Below are 26,721 nucleotides of genomic sequence, written 5' to 3'. Positions count from 1 at the left end.
TTGACTGCTACTCTCTCTGTCAAGTTCAGCCACCGAGATAGCATCTAAGTAGATATTAATCTCGGATTCTCTAAATTTACTGAACTTGGTGATTTCTTCGGTGTATCATTTTTCATAGAATGCTCTGAAAGACTCCTGTATTTTTACGGGATCATTAGTTATCCCTTCATAGACAGTTTGAATAAAAGAGATTGAATTAGCGGTAACCTGTTGCCTGGTGGAAATGGCCAATTGATGTCCAATAAGTTCGCTGCATTCATAGAGCCTTTCACAGGCCGAGGCCCATTTTGCAGCAGTTCTTTCTGCTAGTATAGACCCCATTTCTGCTTTGGCGACTGCCACATTAATCTGTGCTTCCTCAATTCTAAAGCCCAGCTGGACGGCCCTTATTAATTTTCTTTCAGCTTCGATCATTTGGTTAAGTAGGGAATCGGCCTGCATTTTCTCCCTTTTATTCTTTCTGAGGAAAATCTGAGCTTCTCTCCCCTTATACCTGCCTTTAGTGTGTCCCAGACAACCATTACCGGGGCGGATCCGAAGTTAACCTCTAAAAATTCCTGTATCCATTTTTTCATATATTCTCGGTATTCGTTATCATATAGAAGGGATTTTTCAAAAGTCCAATTAGAGCTTGACCTGCTATTTACCAGTCCCGCTATGTTGATAATAAGAGGGTTATGGTCTGATAAAAGGCGAGGAGCGGTATCAATAGCACAGTCATATGCCAGGGATGCAGAAACTAAAAAATAATCCAGCCTAGCAAATGACAAATGGGGAGCAGAAAAGAAGGTATACCCATCCTGGTTAGGTTTCATCTTGGCCCAGACATCTTTCAGGACATGAGTCTGGATCAAATTTGATACGGCCTGAAAAACCTTAGGTTTTCTCCCCCTATAGACCCAGGACTCATCAGAAAGCCAGGTGCTAGGGAGATTTAAATTCAAATCACCACACAATATAATTGGTAATGGCCAATGTGCCAGTTCCTCGTTCACCACATGAATTACCCCGGGGTCATCGAGGTTGCTTCCATAGACAGAACAAATTGTAAAACCGGCATTATTCGACGGAGAAGAAATAAAACAACCTGCAATCACCCACCGCCCTAGTAAGTCCGATTTGACCTGATTAACAACTAGGGGCAAACTTTTTGATACCAAAATCCCGACTCCTTTAACCCTGGCCCCTTGAGTGGTCGCTCCAATAACCTTATAACCCAAAGTATTCAACAAGGATTTCTGGGCCCCCTCAACATGTGTCTCTTGTAAGCAAACCAAGTCTGCCCCCATTGTTCTCAGAATTTGAGCAGTTTTATGCCTTTTTGAGGGGTCATTTAAACCGCAAATATTGAGCGAAACAATTCTAAGTTTATTTAACAAGTTAATTGTTAGTGAAAAAGGTTTAAATGCCTAATCACGGTAGCTACATCAGTAAGCATCATCAACATAATCCTACCAACATCTTTCCAGATCCCGACATAAAAGTAGCCTCTTGCCACCCGACCGACCTCCCCCTCCCCCTCGCAGCCCCCAATCTCTGCACCCACCATACAGTCCCCCTAAGGTCTACACCCCTCGTCATTCCAGAGTGTTTTCCTATGATCGTTCCACATATTGCCAGCAAAGAAAAAATATAAACCAATCCAGCAACACCACTGCCACTACTTGCAATCTAGTCCCCCTACCCCTGCCCCCCCACCCCAACCCAAAAAAAAGCAGTCAGGAAAGGCCTGAATGATGGTTAGCATGAGTGAACTCCTATCGCCAAGCCACACCAAAAAAAAGAAAAATAGTTAAGCGACAACTTCGCCCCCCCCTTTTTTTTTCTTTTTCTCTCTCTCCCATCACCTTTCTTCTCTCGTTCATGCCTCTCAGCCATGTGGGATAACCAGAAAAAAACAATCAATCGGAAGCCGTGATCCCGTAATCCCCACGAAGAAAGGAGGTATAACAGTGAAACATTTTGTGTGGAACACAGAATGTCTAAATCGGTAATGCGAGGGAAAGAGAGGGTATTTTTTTTCCCCCCCTCCCTTTCCTCCTTGGTAAGTCCCAAACAAAGATAGTTCAGATAATATACATAGGTCAAAAAAAAAAAAAGTTTAGTTCATTTTCTTTCTGCCCACGATGTCCTTCAGATATTCCCCAGCTTTAATCTCAGATAAGAAAATCCGCGTGGTGTCTTCATATATCACTTTTAGCCTGTCCGGGTTCATAAGGTACACTTGAGCACCTTGCTGTTGGAAGGGTGTAATTAGTTGGCGTAATCTCCACCTGCGTTCAACGGTAGCGTGGCCAAAATCAGGTTTAGCGAAAAAATTTATTCCGCTAACTTCCTTTTGAGAGTTTGGTCTAACTTGGTCATATACCAGCTGCCTCAGCAAGAAATTGCCAAAAAAAACAGGAACACCCTAGGTTTATCAGTTCCGGGACGGCTACCATCTCTTCGAGATTTTAGGTTAAACGGAAAGTGATGCGCCCTCTGGATCCCAGTTCTAGGCAGTCTCTGATGGAAAAGCAGCACAAAGTAGATTAACAATGTAACCTCTGGGGTCTTCACCCTCAACCCCTTCCGGGATCCCCAAAAGCCTTAGGTTGTTTCTCCGCATTCTATTTTCTTGCTCCTCCAGCTTGGACATCAGGTCAATAAGGCATGCGGCGTTAGCCGAGCCTTGTTCCTTGACGTTAATCATGTCACATTCCAGAGACTCTGTCCGGGCCTCAACCATAGCAACTTGGTCGCCGATATCTGTGCAGATCTTATTTAATTTCCGGATCCCTCCCTGCAGTTTTTTTTAGGCCCCTTTAGCGGCAAGGCTATCTGATCTTGCTTCGTCTCGAAATTGCTTAATAGATTCTAGAATAGAGGCCAGGGAAGGTTCGGCCAGACTACCAGTGATAGAGTGAGGGGTCTCGTCAGCTTCCCTGGGCAGTGGGTTGGAGGAGTCCCCCAGAGGAAATGATCCGTGAGAGTCTGAGTAATCCCATTTCAGCTGACTCCGTGTTCTGCTCCTAGCTTTCTTTTTTTTGTTGGATAGTTCTGAGGGTTGGGTCAAGATCATTACCATCTTGTTTACTGCTCTCAGAAGAGCTGGCCAAAACATCTTCATCTTCGTTCTCAGTGTCGGAGAGTGATCCATCTGAGACAGAATTTTTTTCGGTAGCTAGGTCAGGAGTTTGTGGACCAGGGCGGCTTTTTGTTTTAGGAGTAGGGATTCTTGCCGCGCTGGTAGCTGAGTCTGGGATAAGAGCATGATTTAGTGTCTCTGTGCTGGCCAGGACATCTTTTGAGACCACAAGCATAGAAGTAGGCATTAACAAATTTTCCACCAACCCCGGGCCCCCGATGTCCCTGGTATTCCTAATATTATCAGATGCTTTATCGGGAACATTGACTGGGGTGCTTTGTTGAGTTTGTGGCACAGAGTCCAAATCCGGGGCCTCCGCGGTCATCGATTTAGCATTGTTTGAGTCGATATGCCCATTAGGTATAAGAGTATGAGGAGGTTTAGGTATGGCAGGTATTGCAAGAAAATGCTTGGAGATGGAAGGTAAAATCGCTGATCCTACTACTGAGCCATCTTTAAGATTGTTAAGTCCTGCTTTTCTAGCATTCTTTTTTACATTCCCCCCATCGCGTTTACCTTTATGGAGGGGATCCGCTCTCTCAGGGAGTCTGTCTGTCTTGTCTGATTCAACCCCGCCTTGGGACATGGTTGCTTTCATCTTGATGATTTTTTGACCCCTCGTGGTCATGCTACTCTTCCTCCAGTAGCAATGATGTGTAAAAAACGAGGTCCCAGCCCCAAGGTTGTAATTTCTTCTAGCACGAGCCCGGTTTGTGCCGCTGTTGACGCTGTTCACCAAACGCTCGTTAAGGATGAGTTTAAAATTGCACTGCAGGTATAGGCAGACCGAAGACCCAACCCGTACCGACTTGTGAAATGAGAGCGGGATTAAGCGGCCGAGCGGTTTGTTTCCGCGTACGGCATCCAGCTCAGACGCGGACATCGACCTCGGGTTCCAACAAAAGGTTACAGGTCAGCTGGAGGATCGCCGGACGCGAATAACGGACATCAGCGAGTCATGGTGCGGCTGGCTGGTTCACGAGAAGTTCACTCTAGCGCCATCTGCTGCTCTGAGAAACCCCACTACCTGTTTTTTTTTAAAGGAGAAATTGATGTCAGTGTGCAGGGCTAGTACTTCTATGTGACTCAGCTCTGTCACTTCCCGAGCAGTTTGGAGTTAACACTGAGCTGCACAATGGAGCAATGCTATTAGTCTCCGAAAACAGTTGGGCACCTGGGGTGATGTCCACCAGAATATCCACAGGCTACATAAGGTATTCTTTTAGGCCACAGAAATTAATCAAGCAAAGATATCACAAGGCTGAGCACTCAACCACATGAAGTCCACAACCCGTCAAGGTTGAGGGATTTTGGTTTGCTGTATAATAGGGCTTAGACCCACGTTTCAATAATCATTCGCCATGCATAGGAACCATCTCTACTCTGAATGACCTGGTGAACGTTTGCCTGTATGAGGACCCCGTCCCCTGTAATGACACAACTGCAAATGATAACAGCAGATTTTGGAATGCGCACACCTGCGGGCCCCCCAGATCTAATGTGCGGAGTTTCAACCAATTACACTTGTGGTCTGGCTAGATCCTGGTATGAGTAGGATTTCTGTACCCTCCAGTGAAGAGATGTGCGTTTACGAGGCTATGCCTAGCAGGAATTTTAGGAGTGTATTTATATCTTCTTTAATAGTCACCAGGGCCACCCATGTCCTCAAGGGTGGTCTGGCTAGTTCCCACTTCATCGTGAATTGCTTTAACTATTGTTCTCCTAAACTACGGAATTACCATGTTTTTGGTAGTACCCTCGGGTATTATAAAAATCATTACGGGAAGACACCATTGACTTTGATTACAACGTGAAAGTACATACCTGTCATACTCAATTTCACGCCTTCCCAGGGGTATCGCACATGCCTTTTATATGCTGAGTATCAGAGCTCGCTGGGCAACCTTGCATAAAACCCTGCTTGAATAATGAAACACACGTGAGGCCCCTCGCCTTCCTCTTTTGAAACTTTGTGTGGTGTAGTAATTATTTTAACCAGTTATGACTTTTCATGGGGTACTTCAGCATTAACCTCTAAGATACCTGTTACAGGGACTCTGCACTGCAAGTTCTATTTTTTTTTCAAAACCAAGTTAGCTTATTGTGTTATTTCGTTACACGGATTCAGTGCTCAATCCTTTATCCTGTACATTAGCTGCTGTCTCAGAATTATGTCGAGATCTGCACAAAGTGTTTTGCTGCAAGAGAGGGTGAAATTTACCTGAGCCTACCCATATTAACCTTTGGACTAGACGCATTTTCAGACTGCTTAGAACATATGTGCTTAGTGCAGAGCAGAATGTATTCCTATTAACACAACATATAATAGCACTCACCTATTTGAAAGACATCCTGGCGTTGTCATACTGCTGCATGTGTTTGCCTCACCCTCCCTAGACATCACCAAATTGGTCTCTTCGTGAGCTCTGCCAACGTCGCCATCTTAGAATGCCTGAAGCTCTCGTTCTCACATTCAGCTGCAGAACATCCGAGTAGCTGTATAGTCCAGGCTACTATTGATTGTGACTGCAAGCTGCATAACGGCGTCCTGCTCTACTTGGAAACCGCCTCCATCAGAGACATTCAAAGACTCAATGACGTACTGAGAGATGTTCAACACTGGCTGTCATGTAATCACCTCAAACTAAACCCCTACAAAACCGAGATACTCCTCATCTCGAACAAAGAGGAGAACCCCCAAATTGCTGAATGGCTAAAAGCTGTCGATGCGCTCAACGGAAATCTCATCCTGGCCGACTCCGTCAAATCACTAGGCATCACGCTAGACCCGAAACTGGACATGACCAGACACATCAAGAATTCAGCCAAGAGCGCTTTCCTTAACCTAAAGCTATTGAACAAAATAAAACCTTTCATTCCGCCCAGTGATCTCAAACAGGCCACCCAAGCAATGGTGCTGTCTAGACTGGACTATGGGAACGCAGTCCTCTCAGGAATAGCAAAATCACATCTGGCTCCCCTCAAAACAACTCTCAATGCGGCAGCCAGAATGGTCACCGGAATCAAGAAATTCGACCATATTTCTCCTGCACTCAGAGAACTTAAGTGGCTCCCAGTCGAAATGCGGGTTAGCTTCAGAACAGCTTGCCTCACATATAAAGCCCTGCACACCGGCAAACCCGAATATTTGGCGGCCAAACTAAAAAAAAGCCGGTCAGGCCAGGAACCTCAGAAGATCAAACTCCCTCCTACTCATCCCACTAAAAACTTGAAAACAAAAAACTGCGGCACGATCCTTCGCCGGGAGCGCGCCTAAAATCTGGAACTCTATTCCCCCTTACATCAGAACCATTCCCTCTTTTGTAAAATTCAAAAGCCAACTCAAAATCCTGTTCCTCGACCGCTCCTTAGGGAACCGATAGGATCAGTCGGAGCGGGGGAGCAGACACCTCGCACTGCCTCGACTCCTTGTCCACAAGACTGTGAAGCAGATCTCCCAACCATCGTCCTGCACTGTTAATGTGTTTTCTTCTTTGTTTTTTTGTGAATCTCTGCAATGTATCTGTTGTAAAGTGCTCCGATACCCTCGGGTCAGGCCAGCGCTATATAAAACTTATTTAAAAAAAAAAAAAATGGAGCTAGCAGATAGGCTAAAGGCTTGGGTGTTGAGTAAGACTGGGCTGTGCTTCCATTAACATGTCAACCATGCATCAGTCTCTCACAGCTGACCGAATGCAGCAAGATGATGGGATAATTTGTTTTTAGGTTGAGCCTAGAGCAGCGCATGCACTGCTCTAGGAGTGACCTTTAGAAATTGGTCTGCTCTTTTCAAGCACTCGTGCTTGTGCTGGCATCCACCTTGCGGGAGCGAGCAGCAGCACGCAGTGGCCATCTGTTTTCAGTTAGCGTAGCCGCGCGCGCTTGTTGACATTGCTCTACTCTCGCTCCCCTGCCTGTCTCACCCTCGCCCTCACTTGTTTTTCTACAGCCCTTATGTTTACTCTGCTGTGAAAAAACACACTGACTGACTCTCACTGACTGACTCTCTCACTGACTGATTCTCATTGACTCTCACTCTCTTACTGACTGACTCTCTCAATGACTGACTGATTGACTCTCACTCTCACTGACTGACTGACTGACTCTCTCACTAACTGACTGACTCTCTCACTGACTGACTCTCACTGACTGACTCTCTCTCTCTCACTGACTGACTCTCTCACTCACTGACTGACACTCATTAACTGACAGACTGACTCTCACTGACTAACTGAATGACTCTCTCACTCTCAATGACTGACTGACTCACTCACTCTCTCTCACTGACTGACACTCTCACTGGCTGGCTCTCACTCAATGACTGATTGACTCTCACTCTCACTGACTGACTCTCTCACTCTCTCTCACTGACTGACTGACTGACTCTCTCACTGACTGACTCTCACTGACTGACTGACTCACTCTCACTGACTGACTCTCACTCTCTCACTGACTGACTCTCTCACTCACGGACTTACTGACTGCCTGACTCTCTCACTCACTGACTAACTGACTGACTCTCTCACTGACTGACTCTCACTCTGTCACTTACTGGCTGACTCTCTCACTGACTCTCTCTCTCACTGACTGGCTGACTCTCAGTGACTCGCTCAATCTCTCTCACTGACGCACTGACTCTCACTGACTGACTCACTCACTCTCACTGACTGACTCTCTCACTGACTGACTCTCTCGCCCACTGACTGACTCTCTCACTGACTGACTGGCTCTCTCAATCTCACTGACTGACTGATTCTCTCACTCTCACTTATTGACACTCTGACTGACTCTCTCTCACTCACTGACTGACTCTCTTACTCACTGACTGACTCTCTTACTCACTGACTGACTCTCTTACTCACTGACTGACTCTCTTACTCACTGACTGACTCTCTTACTCACTGACTGACTCTCTTACTCACTGACTGACTCTCTCACTGGCTGACACTCTCACTCTCACTGACTGACTCACTCTCTCACTGACTGACTCTCTCTCACTGACTCGCTCACTCTCTCTCACTGACTGACTCTCTTACACTCACTGACTGACTCACTCTTACTAACTGACTGACTGACTCTCTCTCACTCACTGACTGAGTCTCTCACGCTCACTAACTAACTGACTGACTGACCTTCACCCTCCTGTTATTTATGCCCCCCCCCCCCTTAACAATAAAAACCATAACAAGCAACCATTGGGACAGGCAGATACAAGCTGCCAGCATTGAAAGGACAAAAAAAACCTTAAGACATTATTTATTATTAATACTTTTTTAATATGGTCTTTCAGTTGTACATAATGCTTTCTTGGTCATATCTAAGGTAACAAAAATGCTTCTGACACTTCTTTATTATAACTTTTAAGCATGCTGCAGACTTCTGTACAGCAGAGCTTAAAGACCTAGGTAAAGCCAATAACTCTGGCTAAACACTTATAAGTTCCCAAAGGCGAGACCTGTTGGCTATGCCAATGCTTGTTTGTCATCTTTCGTTAGCAAAGTATCATACACGTAACACAGAATCACTGGTAGTTAGTTCGACAGGTTTTGAATAGGGGGTCTTTATATATTTACAGAAAAGTGTGAAATAAAGTCAGCATGGGTGACAGTCATGCTTGATTTGTTCCAGAGCTTACATGTCTCATAAAGCCCCATCACTGAATTTAGACTCTCAACTTGTGCATTGTACAATATTCTAATTTTTTCGTGCAATATATTTATATTTTCTAGATTTAAGTCTTATAAAAAAAAACCTATTTCCAGTGCTCATCCGTTTATGGCTGCTTGTTTTGTTCCATGAGCCTTGTTCTCTTGAAGTTGGGTCCTGACGTGCTGTTATCCTCCATGTTGAGCAATTCGTATTTTTCTACCAAACGGAAGTTGCAAATGAATCTGGATTCTGATTTGTGCTGGAAACACCATGAAATGAATGTTGCCCTGAAAGACATTCTGCCAAGTATCACCTTATTATTGGGAGGAAATCCCTCACTTGGAAATGACCACACACTAAAGTTTCAGTAATTACAGTGTGTGTGATTTTGTACCCGATTTTATAGTCACTCGGAATACGCACCTTTGTAGGAAAGCTAGATAAACTCCCCCTTTACTTTTAACACCAAACAGCTCTGCTCCAAAAAGATCAGAATTAGTACGTTTATTCCCTCATTGTTCTTTCTGTGTGGTCTCTTTTACAGTCAATAGTCCACGTGCCCATACTTGCACATAATTGGAATAAATGCATCCAGAAGGGGACACTTTAAATAAGTTATGCCTTTAGTTCATTTATAGGAGTCTTGATCGTTCTTGACTTGGGAAGTTACTGAATTAGTAAAGACCATGCTATTTGTTAATTTAAAAAAGCAAATTGTACTGGGATTTAAAAGTCTGCTGGTGAAGAAACTGTAAACGTTGTGAGGTTTGTGAACTTTCTCGCAATCTTTCCTATGAACGAAATTTCCCCTAAAAAAATGGTTTGTGGGAGCATTAAAAAACATTTTCCTATGTGGGTTCTCTTTTTCTCTCTGTTTTCCATGTGAGTTCTACTTTTTGCATATTTTTTTTTTATTTTGCAAATTTCATTTTAGTTTGTAGACGTGAGGTTCCTCAATATTGCATAGACCTAATTATGGGATTTTTTGATAGTGACATCTCAGATCTCATAGATGTAGATGGAGGCCTGTGTCCCAATTTCAGAATCTCTGCATTACATGTAGTCAAAAAACTCTATTTCAGTAATAAATTCCATTGTGATTTAACATTATTGTCTTTTGCTTTAACAGAACACCATGGACCTCCTTCTGGAACAAACTCAGCCAAGCAAAGTCCAGCCCCACAGCACAGGCCTATGGGCCAAGCACAAGTGAACTACGGAACCTTGGAAAGGTGCGTATGGTTCTGCTAGACTAGATCATCAAATGGTGTCAGATACATAGGGTTAACTTCTCTTGCACTTTTTGGAAAATATATATACATGTTGGGGTCAGGTAGAAGGTGTCCCTACTACTGCATTGGATACACAGCATCATCACTGCTGGAAGAGGTGGCCGCTGACCCTCAAGGATAAGGGCTTGCATCCAGGGCACAAGTCCTAAAAAAAGAAGTGGGGGGATGCTGACGTCACGACAGGAAGTGACGTCACGAAAGGTGGCTTGCACCATCACACTCATTGCCTCCCCTCGCTAACCCCTTAGATGCGATTGCATCAGAGAAGCCAGAGCGTGAGCAGCGTTCTGAAAGAGGTCCGATCTCGCCCCAGAGAGGCCAAAGAGTGAATGTGTGGCTCCATTTGCTCCAGTTATCGAGCTCCTGGTAAAATAAATGGGGGGACGCTGTCCACCTGTGTGGTACCCCGACTCGAGCCCTGCTTGCATCACCTGCCACAATCATCACTTCAACTACTGGCAGTGGCTTCACCTACTTCCTCCAGTCTGGTGGGTGCCTTGGCAACCTAAAGCGGGGAATGGAGGTGCAGCACCAGGCATTGCAGCGCATCACCAGTCTACTGCAAGAGGAGCCTGTCCGGAGCAGCGGTAGCACAGGATCTCCTCCAGCTCCGCACATCTCCATGGCAGGCACTGCCAGAATAGAATCCATTGACTAACATTATTGCCCCGCCCCATAGCTCGTGCTGCTGCTCAGCCTGCCAGCATGGTGACCGCCGTGGGTGATGTGTCCCGACCAGTGCAAGAGCAGACCCTGCAGGCACATCAGCAGCTGGATGCCCGACCACAAATACAGCTGTACCAGTCAGAGGTAATAGTAACAAGTAATAGTGCCAGTGGTGATAGTACTTGTATTGGCACATGGTATTTTAATAACACTATTAGAAGTACTACCATAAAAATCTCTAACATAGCTGAAACTGCTACTACCTTTTGAAGCATGTTCGTCAATTATATTGGAAAAAGGTAGCACTAACAATCCCAGTAGATAGCCAGAAGATTTGTAAATCAGCAGCTCTCTCTCAGTATCTTGAAATTAATGATCTTCTCCGTTCTTGCCAGTCCGGCTTTAGACTAAACTTCAGTACGGAGACAGCGCTGATGGAAGTCCTAAACATATCGAAGGCATCTTGACCCTAGGAGAAGGCCATTCTGATTGTTAGAGCCTTTTATATGGTCCCCCGCTCCAGGCTTCTAGTACACCTCCAATCTATTGAGATAGGTGGACTGGCCCTGAACTAGCCTCCTTTCTGAGGGATTGAGGACAGTTAGTATGGATATCTCCCTTTTCCTCAAGAGCATGTGAGCTGACAGTGGGAGTGCTGCAGGGCTCTGCCTTGAGCCCCTCATTGTTCAATGTGTACCTCACTCCTTTCGCCCAGCTGGCAGAGGCCTTGGTGGCAAAGGTGATTACATACCCCAATGACACCCAGCTGCTGCTCACATGTGGGAGGGGAGGGGAGAGAAGATTGCAGGAAAGTCTATTAAAACCTGCCTTTCTTTGGTTTTTCACTGTATGACCACCCATCAACTAAAATGTAATGTAGAAAAGACCGAAATACTATTCTTCAGTTCCAATGCCTCAGATACATGGCAAACCTTGTGGCCTAAAGACCCCCCACCTGCAGGCCCTGGGGGGGGGGGGGGTAGGGGGGATAGTTATGGACTGGGGCATTAAAATTGACAAATCCCTCCCTTTTCAACCACAAATCAAGATTTCCCTTCTTTCTGTGAAAATAAGGCAGTCAGTCAGGCACTCATCACCTCCAGGCTGGGTTATGGAAATGCCCTATACCTGGGACTTCCGGACCATCTGCTCCGCAAGCTTCGGGTGGTCCAGAATATGGCCACCCGCATTCTCCTCAGCCTACCTCCAAGAACACATGTCCTCGCAACTGCATGCCCTTCATTGTCTTCCCATAAAGAAGAGAAATGTCTTCAAAAGGTTAGTTTTGGTTCATAAACCACTGCACCATAAAGGTGCAAGTTATCATAGGGCCAGAATCCGTTTCTGTGCTCTCTAGAATCCTGCGGTCAGTCAATCGCCTTCTTGCACGGATTCCTAAGATTTGCCACTTAAGAATAGGTGGCTGGACCTTCTACTATCTTGGACCAATGGCATGGAACAAACTCCCTCTTGAGCTACGCTCAGTAGATGTTACATCATTGTTCAAGGAAAGAATGAAGACCTGGCTCTTCCAGCAAGAGTAAATGAGCTCACTGCACACTGTAGATGACCAAAATGAACAGCGCCGGGATACTCCAGGGAATAACTGTACGCTTTACAAGTCTCATTCATTCAGTAGACCAAGTGACAGCTTTAAAAGCACACTAGTAGGTATTAGTAGCAGTGATGGAGCACTATGTTCAGAAGAGAAGACTATCACTATTGATTGTTACAATGTTTGAAATGCAGTTTCATGTTTTGTATCCCATTTTTAAAAATTAGATTGATTGTGACACTTAAATAGACTTAGGTTTTCTGATGACATTGGCTCTGGGTTTGGCAGAAGATTAATTTGGATCCTACAAAATAACAGAACCATTCCTACTCCTGTTTATTCCTCATTGAAGGAAACAACCATCTCAACAAAATCTTTGCTATTTATTTTGGGTTGGTTAGCTGCAAGAGGGGTGATCGATCGGCCTTGCCCTGCCCTAGGAATAATTAGAGAAGATTGACAGGATTGTTCAAAAGGCAAACAACGAGTCTGGGCCTTACTATTGCTAACTTAAAATAATTGAACAATGTCAGAATGTAATTAATTGCTAGCCTGATTGAGCATGCCCTCTTTTAGGGTATCTAGTGAGGGCGTACATAATAATTGACCGGATGGTGAAATAGCACTCAGAAGCATTTCTCCTTGGCACTTTAATAGGCCTGATTAATGGAAGCTGGCGAAAAGGGATGCCAGCTCCACTTGCCTCTGGTGTCGGATTAGGGAGACCGTGTGGGTTGTTCTTCTCCAGGCTTCCTGCTTCTCCCAAGGAGTTGTTTCCTCCTGGTTTCGGACATACAGACACTTCCCAGGATCACCCCACAGAGATTCCTGGGGTGAGGGCATCTGATGTCCTTTAATGAAGAGTGAACACACATCTCTTGCTAATTTCTTCTTGTGAAGCATCATGTGGAGAGCTGTGTCTGCAGATGAAGATCTCTGTTCTCAACAGCATTGGTGCAATCTTTGTGCTCTTCACGATTTGAGTGAATGGCTGATGTGTACACAGCTCCATGCGTGCCAGTACGTCAGCTCCATATTACTAGCCAATCATAATACAAGAATGTTAGGCTATTTGAAACAATTAATGACCCCCGTTTGAGCAGAGACTCGTAGGGTTCAGTTCTCTTGGTTCAGTCTGAATTCATTCACAAACTAACCTCTCATGCAGGAATCACATGGATGTTGAGGTTTGCTTTTTACAGGCACTTCCCAGTAGGAGGGAGCTGAGGAGTGCGGAGCCGACTGAAGTCTTGCAAGCTAGAGAGTACGTAAGAGCATTGCAGTCATTCACGGATTATGACAGTCTCTAGTCTGAGAATGAAGGAGAGACAGAGGTTCACACAGCGCGCCTAGCTGAACATGGCTGAACCAGGATTTCAGAGTGTGAAACACATGGCTCTAAGGAGGGCCTTTCAGTGCTTCTGCCGGTGCCCCGGGACACTATCCAAAAAAAGAACATTACAAAGTTGAGGGCTGTTTTCAGTACTTATTACTAAAGGCCTAATTTGGTTGTAATGCACTATGCTCATATATTGTACTGATGTCTGTCATCTTTCTGTCAGGAGACATTTTGACTCTAGGCTTGGTCAGAATGTCTTTCTCGTTCGACTACATCTTGCTGAAGACAATAATCTCCATTCAGTATGTTACTCCTAGCTGATTACTTACACCCTGATGTATGGACTAATGTCCGGTACCCCCTGTTACTGTACACGATTCCACAGTGGTCTTAACCCAGACTACAATACTAAAAAACAGGACATTCATATTATCTTTGTACATGCAAAAGCAAAAGCCTTATGGGCAAGAAAACACTACAAAAGGAGAGTACGAGTTCTGTATTTTGTCAGAGTTTGATCCTGTGTCACAGTCCTGGCTTTGGCTACTTCGGGCCTCCGTGCATATATTGGACTGCAGTAGTGAAGGCCGTGCTAGGATGGCTCATTCAGCCGGGTTGTTGGATGAAGCATCCGCGGTTGGTACTACAGTTGAAGGATCTCATAGTCATGTTCTGGCCTGAGGGGTGTTTGTTTGAAGGTGTAGGAAGAAGGTGACGTATCTCTCACAGGTAGCAGCTGCTCGCAAACATTCATTGATCTGGCTCCTTTTCTTCAGTCTTCTGGTTGTCCCTGGCACACTGCTGGTAGTGGTGCTTGTTGAGATGCTGGTCGTCAATGCCAGTAAATATAATAAAATCTGTCTCGCGGCCCCGCCGTAATAGCCTGCATGGGAATTGTGAGCCTCCTCACTAGTTTACACCTCAGGCATACACCTATTGGTCGCCCATTTTCCTTTCTACTTGTTAAAGTATTAATATCATGTGGAGTACACAGCTCGTGCCAGTGAGCATTGCGCGTTGGCCTGCACATCGCAGCAGTGGGTCAATGGCTTTATTTTAACAACTCCTCTAAAAACCTGCAATAAAAGTTTGCAGTGAGACACAGTCACAATAAAGTGAGATGTCATGCATTATGCGCATCTCATCAGCACAGCACGTGCATGAGGTAATGTGAAGAGTATCCCTTTTCTCTTGATTGGATAAATCATATTGTCAATTTACATTTGATCCGATTGCCAGATGCGTGAAGCACTTGATGTGTCATCTCAGAAAAGTGCCTAATCAATTCTTGGGTTTTTTAATCATGGTGTTAAAGAATTACAGTTGCAAATAATTTCCGTTGTTTCTGTGCCGGGCTTGGTTGTCAGCTGTGACATACTTTATAGAGGCCTCATTTCAAAGCCATCCACCGCTGGCCCATGCAATGGAAACAAATATGGCCGAAGGACGTTTGTAACAGCCCGGGGCACTTAACTGAAACACCTAGAGATGCTGGGAGAGTGGATCCCCTGATGCTGCTTTGACAGAAGACAGAGAGAGGAGAGACCGGTTTTGTAACTACTGCTGCACACACACAATAATTCCGTTCAGTGTGATCGCTTTGCAGAGCATGTCCTGAAAGATCTTGCAGTGCAGACAACAGGGAAGGTTTATGGCTCATTGAAACATAACCGCTAGTGATTGTGTTAAAGATAGGACATTGTTTGAACGTTAAACCTGGTAACTTTCCTGATAATCACTTGTGTAAAGTGTCTAGTGGAAGATCGTGCCTGATGGTGTGCCGTGAGATAGCGGTGGCAAACTTGTACAGGCCTGTGTTTTTTCACACCCTATACCTTGATAGTTTAGTGAAGTTCTCTTTTCTAGAGTGCCCCCAAGAACCTGTTTGTGACTCTTAAATTAGAGCAGTACATATGCGCTGTGTTGCACGTCTGTAGAACTATGCCGCACATTTGCAATGACAATAGATTACTAGCAGGCTACACCCAAAGCGAGGTCACACCCAACCAGTGTAGGCAAAGGAACCCAAGGGCATAGCTGTTTATTGGAGTCAGTGGAGCTTTGAGCATTGCAAACAGCAAAAATTAGCCATAGGGTGCTTTAGGTTTAGTAGCGAAGATCTTCAATCCACTCACGACATCCTAAAGTGGTTGCTCAGGATTTTACTTTCTGGCCAGACCTTTAACCATTCCGTTAGTATAAGCGAGCATTGGCGAGCAGTTAGCATGTGTGAAGTTTAAATTATTGAATTTGCAAACACATGCAATATGCCTAAAAACTTCAAATGAATTAAAATATATATATATATATATATATATATATATATATATATATATATATATATATATATATATATATATCAAGGAATGGCCCAGCGCCCCAGGCTGGCAGTTTTTTTCAGGCAGCAGTGTACACTTGATCTGGCAAAATGTTGTCACGCACAGTGTGTGACAGTTGATGAAGTTGGCTGACCCGTTGCCGAAGTATCGTGCTTCAACACCCCATCAGGGGTAGCAAGCGCTATATAAACCTTTTTCCTCTACTATCCTTCTCCCCTCCTTCCGAATCCAAATAACTAACCTATCGACCACTTAAAATTTACTTGCATGTTTCACTATACTAATTCAACACTAATCCTCTGTGGGTCCCGGAGTAGCGTGCTACTGCCGAAAGAAGTGCTTTGGCGCCTCGTCAGGGGCAGTAAGCGCTATACAAATGCAATTGCAATACAATACAATATGGTGTATTCTGTGGAGGGCAGAAACAAAATGTGAATGACAGTTGAACAGACCAATGGATGATGAGGCCTGACGAAATTCTATTGTATTAGTAACCAGTGTAATCCTTTTCTGGACAACATACATCTGAAACAGCTCAAATTCTTGTGTTCTTCGTCAAGGAGCAACAGCCCTAAAATTTACGAAAAATCAAATTATGGAAGAGAGTGCAGTGCATTATACCCAATATTGGCTGGTGCCATATTCCTCCCCCAACCCCCCGCCCGAAAGCTACATTCCTCGTGTTCCAGGGCTCGTATTTTACCGGTGTGCAGTACCCTCCTACATTTCACCTCAGTGACTCGCACTAGGCACAGAAGTGCCACTCGAGTTGATGTGTGTTTATCTTCACAAAGGATATCCCTATAACGGGCTTATTGCTCATTGCCACAACTGTTCCTTGCAAAGAAAGTGCACTTATGTATAATATGCCAGGAACATTATTCCCACTATAAAGATATATAAAATGCTGAAGACAGACCCAGTCACTAACGAGGGACAGAAGAGAAATCCAAATACAATTTAAAGGATCTCTGTGCCCTAGAAGGTCTTTCCTTTTGTTTTAAAGTAGTTCTTTTGGCACAAATAACGAAGTCTGTGTGTAGTTAGATGAAAGGTACATGTTGCCCCATATACAACGTTCTTAAAGGCTGAGTGTTCTGAGGACAGATATTCCTTATATTCTAAAGGCTGCGTAGAGGTGTATCAACAAAGAGGCGGGTCCTTTTCCTTGTTTGTTCGCACATGACAGATCTCAACACTCATCGCTGCAGTGTGTTCTGCTCTCTGCCATTGTCAGAATGCCACCATGTTCACAAAGGTCACGTCAATTCCAGTCTGTGACATTCACCTTTGGATTAATCTATGTTGTTTATACGATTTGTAAAGCACTCATTTGATCACGAAGCTCAGGAGTACCGGAGGAGAGGGAGAACAAGTCCATGGAGTCTCTTGCTGGAGGAGCGCAGACGTTACTGGGACCCGGAGACTGAGTTTTCAGCTTCTGTCCGATTCCACTTAAGAATGAGGGTGGGAGGGATTTCTAAAGGGTAGAGCCTGTTCAGGGATCTTTCCTCATAACATTTGTTCCTCCTTTAATGAAGTGATCACATCTTCAGGAAGCTAACCCTTGGGCATCTTGTCAGCTAGAAAGGTAATAACACATTGGAAGGACAGCCACAAGGGTGTCAGGCAGAGAGCTTTGAAGCCCATTCAGTCCTTGATAAACAGCCACTGCAAAGATTTTCTTGCTTCCCTAATTTGCTCAGAGGACTGTAAATGAAACATCTGTCACTTCAAAGTTTTGGATCCTTTTGAGTTTTTTAAAATTCTGTTTGTGGAAAGAACCAAAGACGAGCTATTGCAGTAGCCAAACTTGACACTTACATTGCGTGGATGTGCTGAACATTGTTGACGACACAACTTCTCAAGATTTGTGGCAGGTAGAAAGTGCACCTTGCAGCAACATTGATTTGAAGCTCGAAACAGAAGTCACAGTTAACAATAATTTCATGGTTGGGGATAGTTTATTTAGGCGTTGGGGTGAATGCACATTGAGACCAGTCTGTTGAATGGAAGAGGTGAAAAGATGACGAAGATCAAGTGAAGGACCTCTCACTTTCCTCTTTGAGTTTGGTGTGAATTTGTGTAACATTTGTATCTTTTGAGTGGACATTTGAGGAGCCAATGAGTACGGAATATTGTTGATGATTAGCCTTGTGGCACTCTGCTTAAGATGGAAGGGGATAGAAAAGTGTTACATTTCACTTGGTGAGTGCAGGATATTAGTAATGACTTGAGACATTTTCGGGGACACTCCCTCAGTGCTAGTTGTATCTTGGAGGCTCTGGAGTTGACTGTGATGAGGTACAATATTTGATGCTGTGGAGACATAGAGAAGCAAGCGGGCACAGCCCTGGCCTGGCAAGGAGAGAAACTCTTGCTTTATCCTAAGGATGTCAGTTTCTGTTCCACTTCACTGATGGAATTCTAAATGACTCTCGAGTTTGTGATCTGTCAACTTGCTTGTTAAGTCCTCTTTTCAGATAACCTAATACTACCTCAATCAGCTGTATTATTCTGCACTTGATCGTTGCCAGTCTAATGTCTCACTTTATTATGTGCTGATGTAATGTGTATTGTATGTACTAGAATTATCACGATTATAAAAGATAACTCAGCAAAAAGTTATATTTTAAGAATCCACAGGATGTCCCGCCCAAACATTATTTATCGCACATCCCTGACATAGTGTGATCTCCCTACTTGCCCTTGGCGGGTTTATTATAATTATTATGCTGTCATATTGCCTAGTCATGTAGACCCTCATGGGATACCTGCTGAAGCCCTGATGGACTTCAGTATTTTGTTCCTTAGGACAGCATGTCTCCCAGCATCTGATCTCTCCTTCCCTCCTAACTAATTGGGGTGATATACCCTGTATTCCAAAGTATCTTTATGCAGGTGGGGGAGTGGATGCCTTCCTCAGGTCCCCATGCCACTCAATTCTGATGGATACATCTGCCAGTGGATTCCTCACCTTGTGAATATCCCCTGCACCAGCAACATTCTGAAACTTTTGTAGCAGTCCACGCCGATGAGGTCGAAGACGACGTCACTGAGACACGGCTCCGCTCGCGACTCCGCTGACGTCACCGGCTCCATAAGAAGACCTCGTCGGTGTGATGACGTCAGTTCCCTTTTTTCCGCGCCGTCGACGCCAATGGATTTCGGGAATCTCTCTGTAGCTGTGCTTGTTACTTTGTTTTCTGCTGGTTTCTCGCTCTCTTCTTCAGCTGAAATGTCGACGAAGAAGTCTGGTTTTAAACCTTGTCGAGAGTGTGGAAAGCACATGTCGATAACTGATCCGCATGAAGACTGCGTGTGGTGCCTGTCATCGGACCATGATGTGGAAGGATGTTCTTGCTGTCGCAAGATGAGCTCCAAGGCTCTTAAGGAGAGGGAGGCAAAATTGTTCATTGCCAGGATGAAGAAGGAAAAAAGAGGCCGGAGAAGGTCGGCGTCTAATTCGACTTCGGGGGATGCTTCTAAGTCCAAGAAGCACAAGATAAAGAAGAGGCATTCATCTCGACATCACTCAGAAAGGGATACGGCTTCGAGATCGAAATCGCCCTCCCGACACCGTAAGGACTTTGTATCTCCTTCGCCTGTTCCCGATTCACCTATTGGCCTGTCGTCACCTGTGGCTTCACCGGAGCATTCTCCGGCTCCGGCCCCGGCTCCATCTCCGACGCCAGCTCCATCTCTGGCTCCGGCTTCATCTCCGGTTCCGATTGAGGAGCTTCCAGCTCCGGGTGAGCCTTCGGCTCCGCTGATTCCACCGTCGGCGCCGGTCGGCCCGAGTCCGGTGATGCCTGAGCAATATCCTGCTTTTCCAGGCCCAGGTCAGGACCCTACGCATTATCTTAATGCTATGTATGGAGTCTTCTCCAGAGCCATGTACCCCTCTGGTGCACCTTCGGGTCCTATGGCCTTCAGTTTGGGAGTTCCCCAAGCTTATCCACAGGCTCCCTTCATGCCATTTTTTCCGGCGACGCGGTCTTGGCATCTACCGGCGCCGAGGACATTGACGCCGCACCCTTCTTCACCGGTGCCGACTCGACCTCGTTCGACGCTGGCTGTCCCTTTGGATCCACGCTCGACGCCGGCTGTCCCTTTGGATCCACGCTCGACGCCAAGTCCGGCGCCGTCGGATTCGGTCACGGCACCGCCGACTCCTGTTGTGAGGATCAGGTCTAGGAGGGAGGCCCAAAGGGTGCTGGATGAACAGAGGTACCTGATGGAGGAAGTAGAGGAAGGTGAGCTGATGGAGTCGGACGATGCGTTTGATGGTTTAAAGGAGGCTAGTGGCCTGGATTTATCGCCTGAATGGGAGATTACTCCTCCTTCTGATGCTCCTTCAAAGGACGTGGCTCCATACCACGCTGTTAAGAAGGCGGCTGAACTTTTAGATCTGCAGTTGCCTTCTGCAGAGCTCAAGCCTAATATCCTAACGGAGGTTCTGCACTCTCCTTCTACTGCATCGGAGCCTTTACTCCCTTTTAATGACGCCATTATAGAACCAGTAATGGAGGTGTGGCGTAAGCCCTTCTCTGCTCCTGCAGTTTCAAAAGTTATTGCTAGGAGGTATAGGACAGCTCCAGGGGACCCAGACTTTTTAACATCTCACCCATCTCAGGAGAGTCTGGTGGTTCAGGCTGCCTGTTCCAGAAAATCAACAGGTTCTTTTCCCCAAGTCCCGAGTGACTGGGAGGCGAAGAAATTGGATCAGTCGGCCAAGAAGGTCTTCTTTTCTGCCAGCATGGCCCTTAAATCAACGAATGCCACCTGTCTTTTGGGCCGATATATCCATGCTCTTATGGACTCAGCAAAGCAGCTAGCCCCAAAGCTGTCAGAAGAGGATAGGATGAGTTTCAATGAGGTCCTTTCGGATACCCAAACGGCAGCACGTCATGTTATCCAAAGTGGCTTGGATACAGCTGACTCGGTTGCAAGAGTCATGGGATCTTCTGTTGCCACCAGGAGGAGTGCGAAGCTTAAATCTTCAGAGTTCTCCCCTGATGATCAGTCAACGCTCTTGAACTTGCCTTTTGATGGCTCCGGACTTTTTGGCAAGAAAGCGGATGCTGCGCTTGAAAGATTTAAAGAGAGTAAGGCCACGGCTAAATCTTTGGGCCTTCAAACTCAGTCAAGGAGTTTGTTCAAGAGGTACAGGGGCTTCGGAAGGTCAACCTTTCGTTCTTACAGACAGCCCCAGCAGCAACAGCAGCTAAACACTCTGTATAAAATCTACAGAGGCAGAATCAGGGGTCGCACTTGAGGTCGACAGGTAGGACTGGATGGTGTTGATTGACTTGCAGGATGTGTATTTCCACATCCCCATCCTGAAATCGCACAGGAAGTATCTCCCGTTTACGGTAGGGTCGCAACATTATCAGTTTGCGGTTCTTCCGTTTGGTCTTACTACTGCACCTTGAGTCTTCACCAAGGTGATGGCAGTGGTGGCAGCCCATCTCAGAAAGTCAGGGATTCCAGTTTTCCCCTATCTGGATGACTGGCTGATCAAAGCGGAGTCACCAGAGAAGGTGCTTCATCATCTGCAGGTTACAACTCAGCTGTTGTACAAATTGGGTTTTCGATAAACATGGCCAAATCTCACCTGGTGCCCTCTCAGCGCAACCTGTTCATAGGGGCAGTACTGGACACTACTGTGTGTCGAGCATTCCCACCTCCACAAAGGATTCTCGACATACAGGAAATGATTCCCTTGTTTTACAATGGAGCGGTCGTTCCAGTCCTGAAGGTCCTTCGCCTGCTCGGTCTGTTTGCTTCCTGCATTCTGTTGGTCAACCATGCACGAGGGAACATGAGGGCGCTCCAGTGGTGCCTCCGCAGGCAGTGGTATCAACACAAAGGAGATCTCAGGGAGTCTGTGAGGATTTCCAGAGAAGCTGCGGCGGATCTGTCTTGGTGGAGCGTGGAGGGCAATCTGTCTCAAGGAAAGCCCTTCCATCTACCTCCATCGGTGGCCACAGTAATAACGGATGCTTCCACTTTAGAGTGGGGTGCTCATCTGGGGGATCTGGAGATCAAGGGTCTTTGGTCTCCAGAGGAAAGGATGCTTCACATCAACCTTCTGGAACTGCGGGCGATATGTTTGGTGCTCAAGGCCTTTCTCCCTTCCCTTCGCGGTCAGTCGGATCAAGTCCTGACGGACAACACCACCGCGATGTGGTATGTCAACAAGCAGGGAGGAGTGGGGTCTCATTGTCTCTGCAGAGAGGCTTTGCGTCTCTGGTCCTGGACTCAGGATCATCAGATTTGTCTGATGGTAAATCATCTGGCCGGGGTTCTGAACGTACGTGCAGACAGTCTCAGTCGGCAGTTCTTCCGCCGACCACGAGTGGAGGCTTCATCCGGAGGTGGTTCGTCACGTCTTTCGGATGTGGGGAACTTCTCGGGTGGACCTGTTTGCCACTCACGAGAACGCTCACTGCCCGTCATTCTGCAGTCTCTAGTATCCGATGCAGGGAGCTTTGGGGGACGCGTTTCATTTGAGATGGGACTCGCATCTCCTTTATTGGCCAAGAAGGGTGTGGTATACAGATCTTCTCCACCTCTCCTCATGCCCTTCGCTCAGTCTTCCTCTGAGGGCAGACCTCCTCTCGCAGTCGGAGGGGCAGGTTCTACACCCCCATCTCCAGAGCTTATACCTTCATGCCTGGAGATTGAACGGTGCAACCTGAATTCTCTTTCTCTCCCGCCAGATGTTGTGGATGTAATTTTGTCTGCCAGACATCATTCCACCAAATCTCTCTATTCCTATAGGTGGTCTAAATTTGTGTTCTGGTGTGGGGAGAAGTCAATTGATCCTTTGAGGGCTCGTTTATTTGACATTCTTCAGTTTGCCCTTTTTCTTGCTCAGCAAGGTTTTGCTGTAGCCACTGTAAAGTGATATCTTTCAGCCTTGTCGGCATTCCTGTATTTGCCGGATCAACCATCATTGTTTAAATCTCCTATTGTTTTACGGTTTCTGAAAGGCCTTACAAACAAGTTTTCTCCTACCCCTTTTATTGTGCCTCAATGGGACTTAAATCTTGTCTTAACTTATCTGATGGGTTCTCCCTTCGAGCCCTTACACAAGTGTCCCTTGAGACTGTTGTCTTTCAAGCCGGTTTTTCTCATTGCGATCACCTCGGCAAGGAGGGTAAGAGGGCTTCAAGCTCTGAGTTCAAAACCCCCGTTCTTGACCATTCATGCTGAAAGAATGGTACTCAAGACCAGGGCTGCTTTTCTGCCTAAAGTGGTATCTCCCTTCCATCTGGGGCAGTCCATTACCCTCCCTACCTTCTATCCTCCCCTCACCCTTCCAAGGAGGAGGAGAGACTTCACGGCTTGGACCCTAAGAGGGCGGTGAGCTTCTACCTTGACAGGACAAAAGACTTCTGAGTTGACGACCAGCTCTTTGTGGGCTTTGTTGGCTGCAGGAAAGGCAGAGCGGTGCACAAGCGCACCCTTTCCAGATGGATTGTCTTGTGCATAAAGATATGCTACTCTTTGGCCGGTAAGGAATCTCCAGAGGGTTTAAGGGCTCATTCTACTAGAGCTTAGTCTTCCACTTCTGATTTGTCTAGAGGTGTTCCTGTGGAGGACATTTGTAGGGCGGCAACTTGGGCCTCCCTTCACACTTTCGCAAAGCATTACTGCTTGGATTCCGAGGTGAGGAGGGACGGACATTTTGCTCGTTCCGTCCTTCAGGACTTTCTGGTATAAAAGGGTGGACACCCTCCTCCGGGAGTGGGACTGCTGTGGGAATCTTTTCACAAGGTGAGGAATCCACTGGCAGATGTATCCATCAGAAGAACAAGTTACTTACCTTCGATAACGCTTTTTCTGGTGGATACAGTATCTGCCTGTGGATTCCTCACTGACCCACCCGCCTCCCCGTTGTCCACCCTTGTATACCTACAATTTTAATGGTGGTGTTTCAAAATGCATTTGTTACTGTCAAAGGCATTGTGTTGTTTCTTTTGCCTTCCTTTTTATTCTCCACACTGTGTGTGTTGATTTGTAGATTATGTACTGTGTATACTGTGTATATATTACTGTCAGTCCGTCCATGTGCCTCGAAGGCATGGAAAAAAGGGCGGAACTGACGTCATCACGCCGACGAGGTCTTCTTATGGAGCCGGTGACATCAGCGGAGTCGCTAGCGGAGCCGTGTCTCTGTGACGTCGTCTTCGACCTAATCGGCGTGGACTGCTACAAAAGTTTCCGAATGTTGCTGGCGCAGGGGATATTCACAAGGTGAGGAATCCACAGGCAGATACTGTATCCACCAGAAAAAGCGTTACCGAAGGTAAGTAACTTGTTCTTTACTAACAGAATCATATTTCCAGAATCAATGGCTTCATTTGAAGCATCTGAAGAGCAGGCATATCTTGCGTTTGAAACGGGTAAGGGACAACTGGCGACCTGGCAAGGGCAAAGAAAGAAACGCTTTTGCCTTCAGACTGCTGTCAAAAAGTAGTGTAGATGCAGACAGGTGCACTCCGGGCTGCAGTTTCATAATTCAACAATGCATCTTTAAACGTTTTATTCTGTGATATTCTGCTTAAGTAAAGCAAAACTTACACTGGCCAGAAAGTTGTTTCAAGGTCCATCAAACCCATGTTACGGCCCTATGTTAATGTAAGGGAATACTTCTATAGCGCGGCTATCACCCAACGGGTATCCTGGCGCTGGGATTACTAAAACACTGTATGTAACTGAGCTAGAGCATAGGACTGGAATTAATCTCTAGGAAAAAGTTTTGATTTCAATTCCCTCCTAAAGCAGGACAGTGAGTCCATTTGTCTAAGCTCTCTTGGCACAGTATTCCAAAGTCGGAGGCTACCACACTAAATGATCTGCCCTCCCAGTCGAACTTTCTTGACATGTGGAACACATATCAAGCTGGCTGAAGAGGAACGTAGGCTTCTTGCTGGAGAAAACCATAGGAATTTCCTCTGTAGTGACTTAGGCCCCATTTTATGTACTGCTCTATAGACGATACATACTGCCTTGAACTGTACTCACTGTGCCATAGGCAGCCAATGGAGATCTTTCAAGGCAAGCGAGGATGAAGCTCTACGTTGTTTATTCAGTGCAAGTTTAGCTGCAATCTTCTGTATCCTTTGGAGTTTTTTTTAGCATAGAAATTGTGGCTCCTAGGAGAAGGGCATTGAAGTAATCTAGTCTGCTCAAAATAATACTCCTTACCACCTGCGGTCTGGCTGAGACAGGTAGAAAAGGGAGTATTTTTCTAAGGGCTCGGAGCAGAGAAAAACAGGTACTCACGGTTTTATCTACGTGTGAGTCCAATTGCAGATTACTGTCCAGCAGTACTCCTAAATTGCGAACTGTTTTCACAGGCGCTGGAGGGTTATTACCAGAGCCTGGCCAGAAGTCTACTGGCAGGGGGCAAGGGATTTTACTTGCAGTACAGCACAGTATTTCTGTCTTGTCCCCATTAAATTGCAATGAGTTTTCCCTAAGCCAGCCTGCTGTTTCTCGCATGCAGCTATGGAATTTCTCCAGAGCAACTGCATCATTGCCCTCAAGGGAAAAGACGAGTTGGGTATCATCTGCATAATTTATAACCTCAATGCCATAGGATTTTGTAAGAGAGATAAGTGGGCATAGGTATAGATTAAACAAAATTGGGCTGATCGCTGAGCCCTGTGGAACCCCATATTTTACTAGCCTACTCTGAGTTAATGTACAAGACCACCATAAAACATCAGCGTGTTTAGTCACACCACACTACCTGCATCTTCCAGGGAGGGGTCCTGGATGGGCCACAGCGCCTCAGCCTCCAGCACAAGGCTGTGCTGCTTTCCTTCCTCTTAACGTTTGGCACTACTCTCTGACGGCTGCAGTGAGCAGAAATGAGGGCTGGGCTTGATGCATTGCAGCACTCCGCCACCAATACACTTCCTTTGCCCTACAGAGGAGGGGGCTTTCTGTCCTGCGCACTGCCAAGGGCCAGTGCTGAGGAGGGTCTTGGGTGTCCAAGAAGGGTTTTACTTACCTCTCAGTTACTCACTTCCTAAATAACCTAGCAGTGGGACCCCACACCGTGCAGCACCATTAACAGTACTGTGGGGCTCGTCCACCCTTAATGGATGATAGCAGAATGAAAGAGGCACCTGCCGCGGCCATGGAGGTGAATGAAGTACTGCAGTAGCCTGCTCTTTGGGACGTGGATTAGATTCCTTACCGTTGTCCACCTGATAAATAACAAGGAGCACGCTGCACCCCCAGTGCAGTGTGCCACATCTCGGGACATTTATAGGAATACAACGCGGAGAGTTTTTCAACCAATAAGAGAACATTCCCGAATGTTCGCTATTGTTTTAACAAATAGTGTCAAGTATTTTCTTAGCATGTTACAAATAATTTAATAATCTGATTACCAGTGTCATCTCTGATAAAATTTGTATTTTCATCTGACCTTCTCCCTGTTGCAGGAGTGTTCTAGAAACCGAAGGTGGAAACTACAGGTTCTCCTGGTCCGACCAGAAGCATCCCCCGCCCTCTGAGGCGGGCCTAGCCTTGGTCCCGGGGAGCCGGCATTCTCAGGTACGACACTCATTGGATCAGGAATGACTTTGTTTGCAGTTTTGCTAACATTCTTTGGGGATCCTCTCAGGCGCTCACGAACGGCATTAAAACAACCTGTTCATGGTTAGTGTGCTGGGGGGACTTCAAGACTCTAAATTGGTGGTCAGCAATGTGTGAAGAGGCGCGACGCA

General features: G+C 46.0%; 1 protein-coding gene across 7 annotated transcripts in view; it reads left to right on the top strand.

Annotated features, from left to right (window-relative positions):
• The window catches only part of MAGI3 (membrane associated guanylate kinase, WW and PDZ domain containing 3), a 2,362,625-nt gene that overhangs the window by 2,209,803 nt on the left and 126,101 nt on the right, over positions 1–26,721 (top strand). For all 7 annotated transcript variants that reach the window (XM_085653126.1, XM_085653134.1, XM_085653154.1 and 4 more), the window contains 2 exons: positions 9,906–10,008; positions 26,437–26,548. In XM_085653126.1, coding sequence (XP_085509252.1) covers positions 9,906–10,008; positions 26,437–26,548 — 215 coding nt within the window. The remainder of the gene's footprint in view (positions 1–9,905; positions 10,009–26,436; positions 26,549–26,721) is intronic.

This window comes from Triturus cristatus, chromosome 1_1, assembly GCF_964204655.1.
Source record: "Triturus cristatus chromosome 1_1, aTriCri1.1, whole genome shotgun sequence".
Taxonomy (NCBI): Eukaryota; Metazoa; Chordata; class Amphibia; order Caudata; family Salamandridae; genus Triturus; species Triturus cristatus.
Note: the sequence above shows the minus strand (reverse complement) of the source record. Positions and strands in the feature narration are given on the sequence as shown.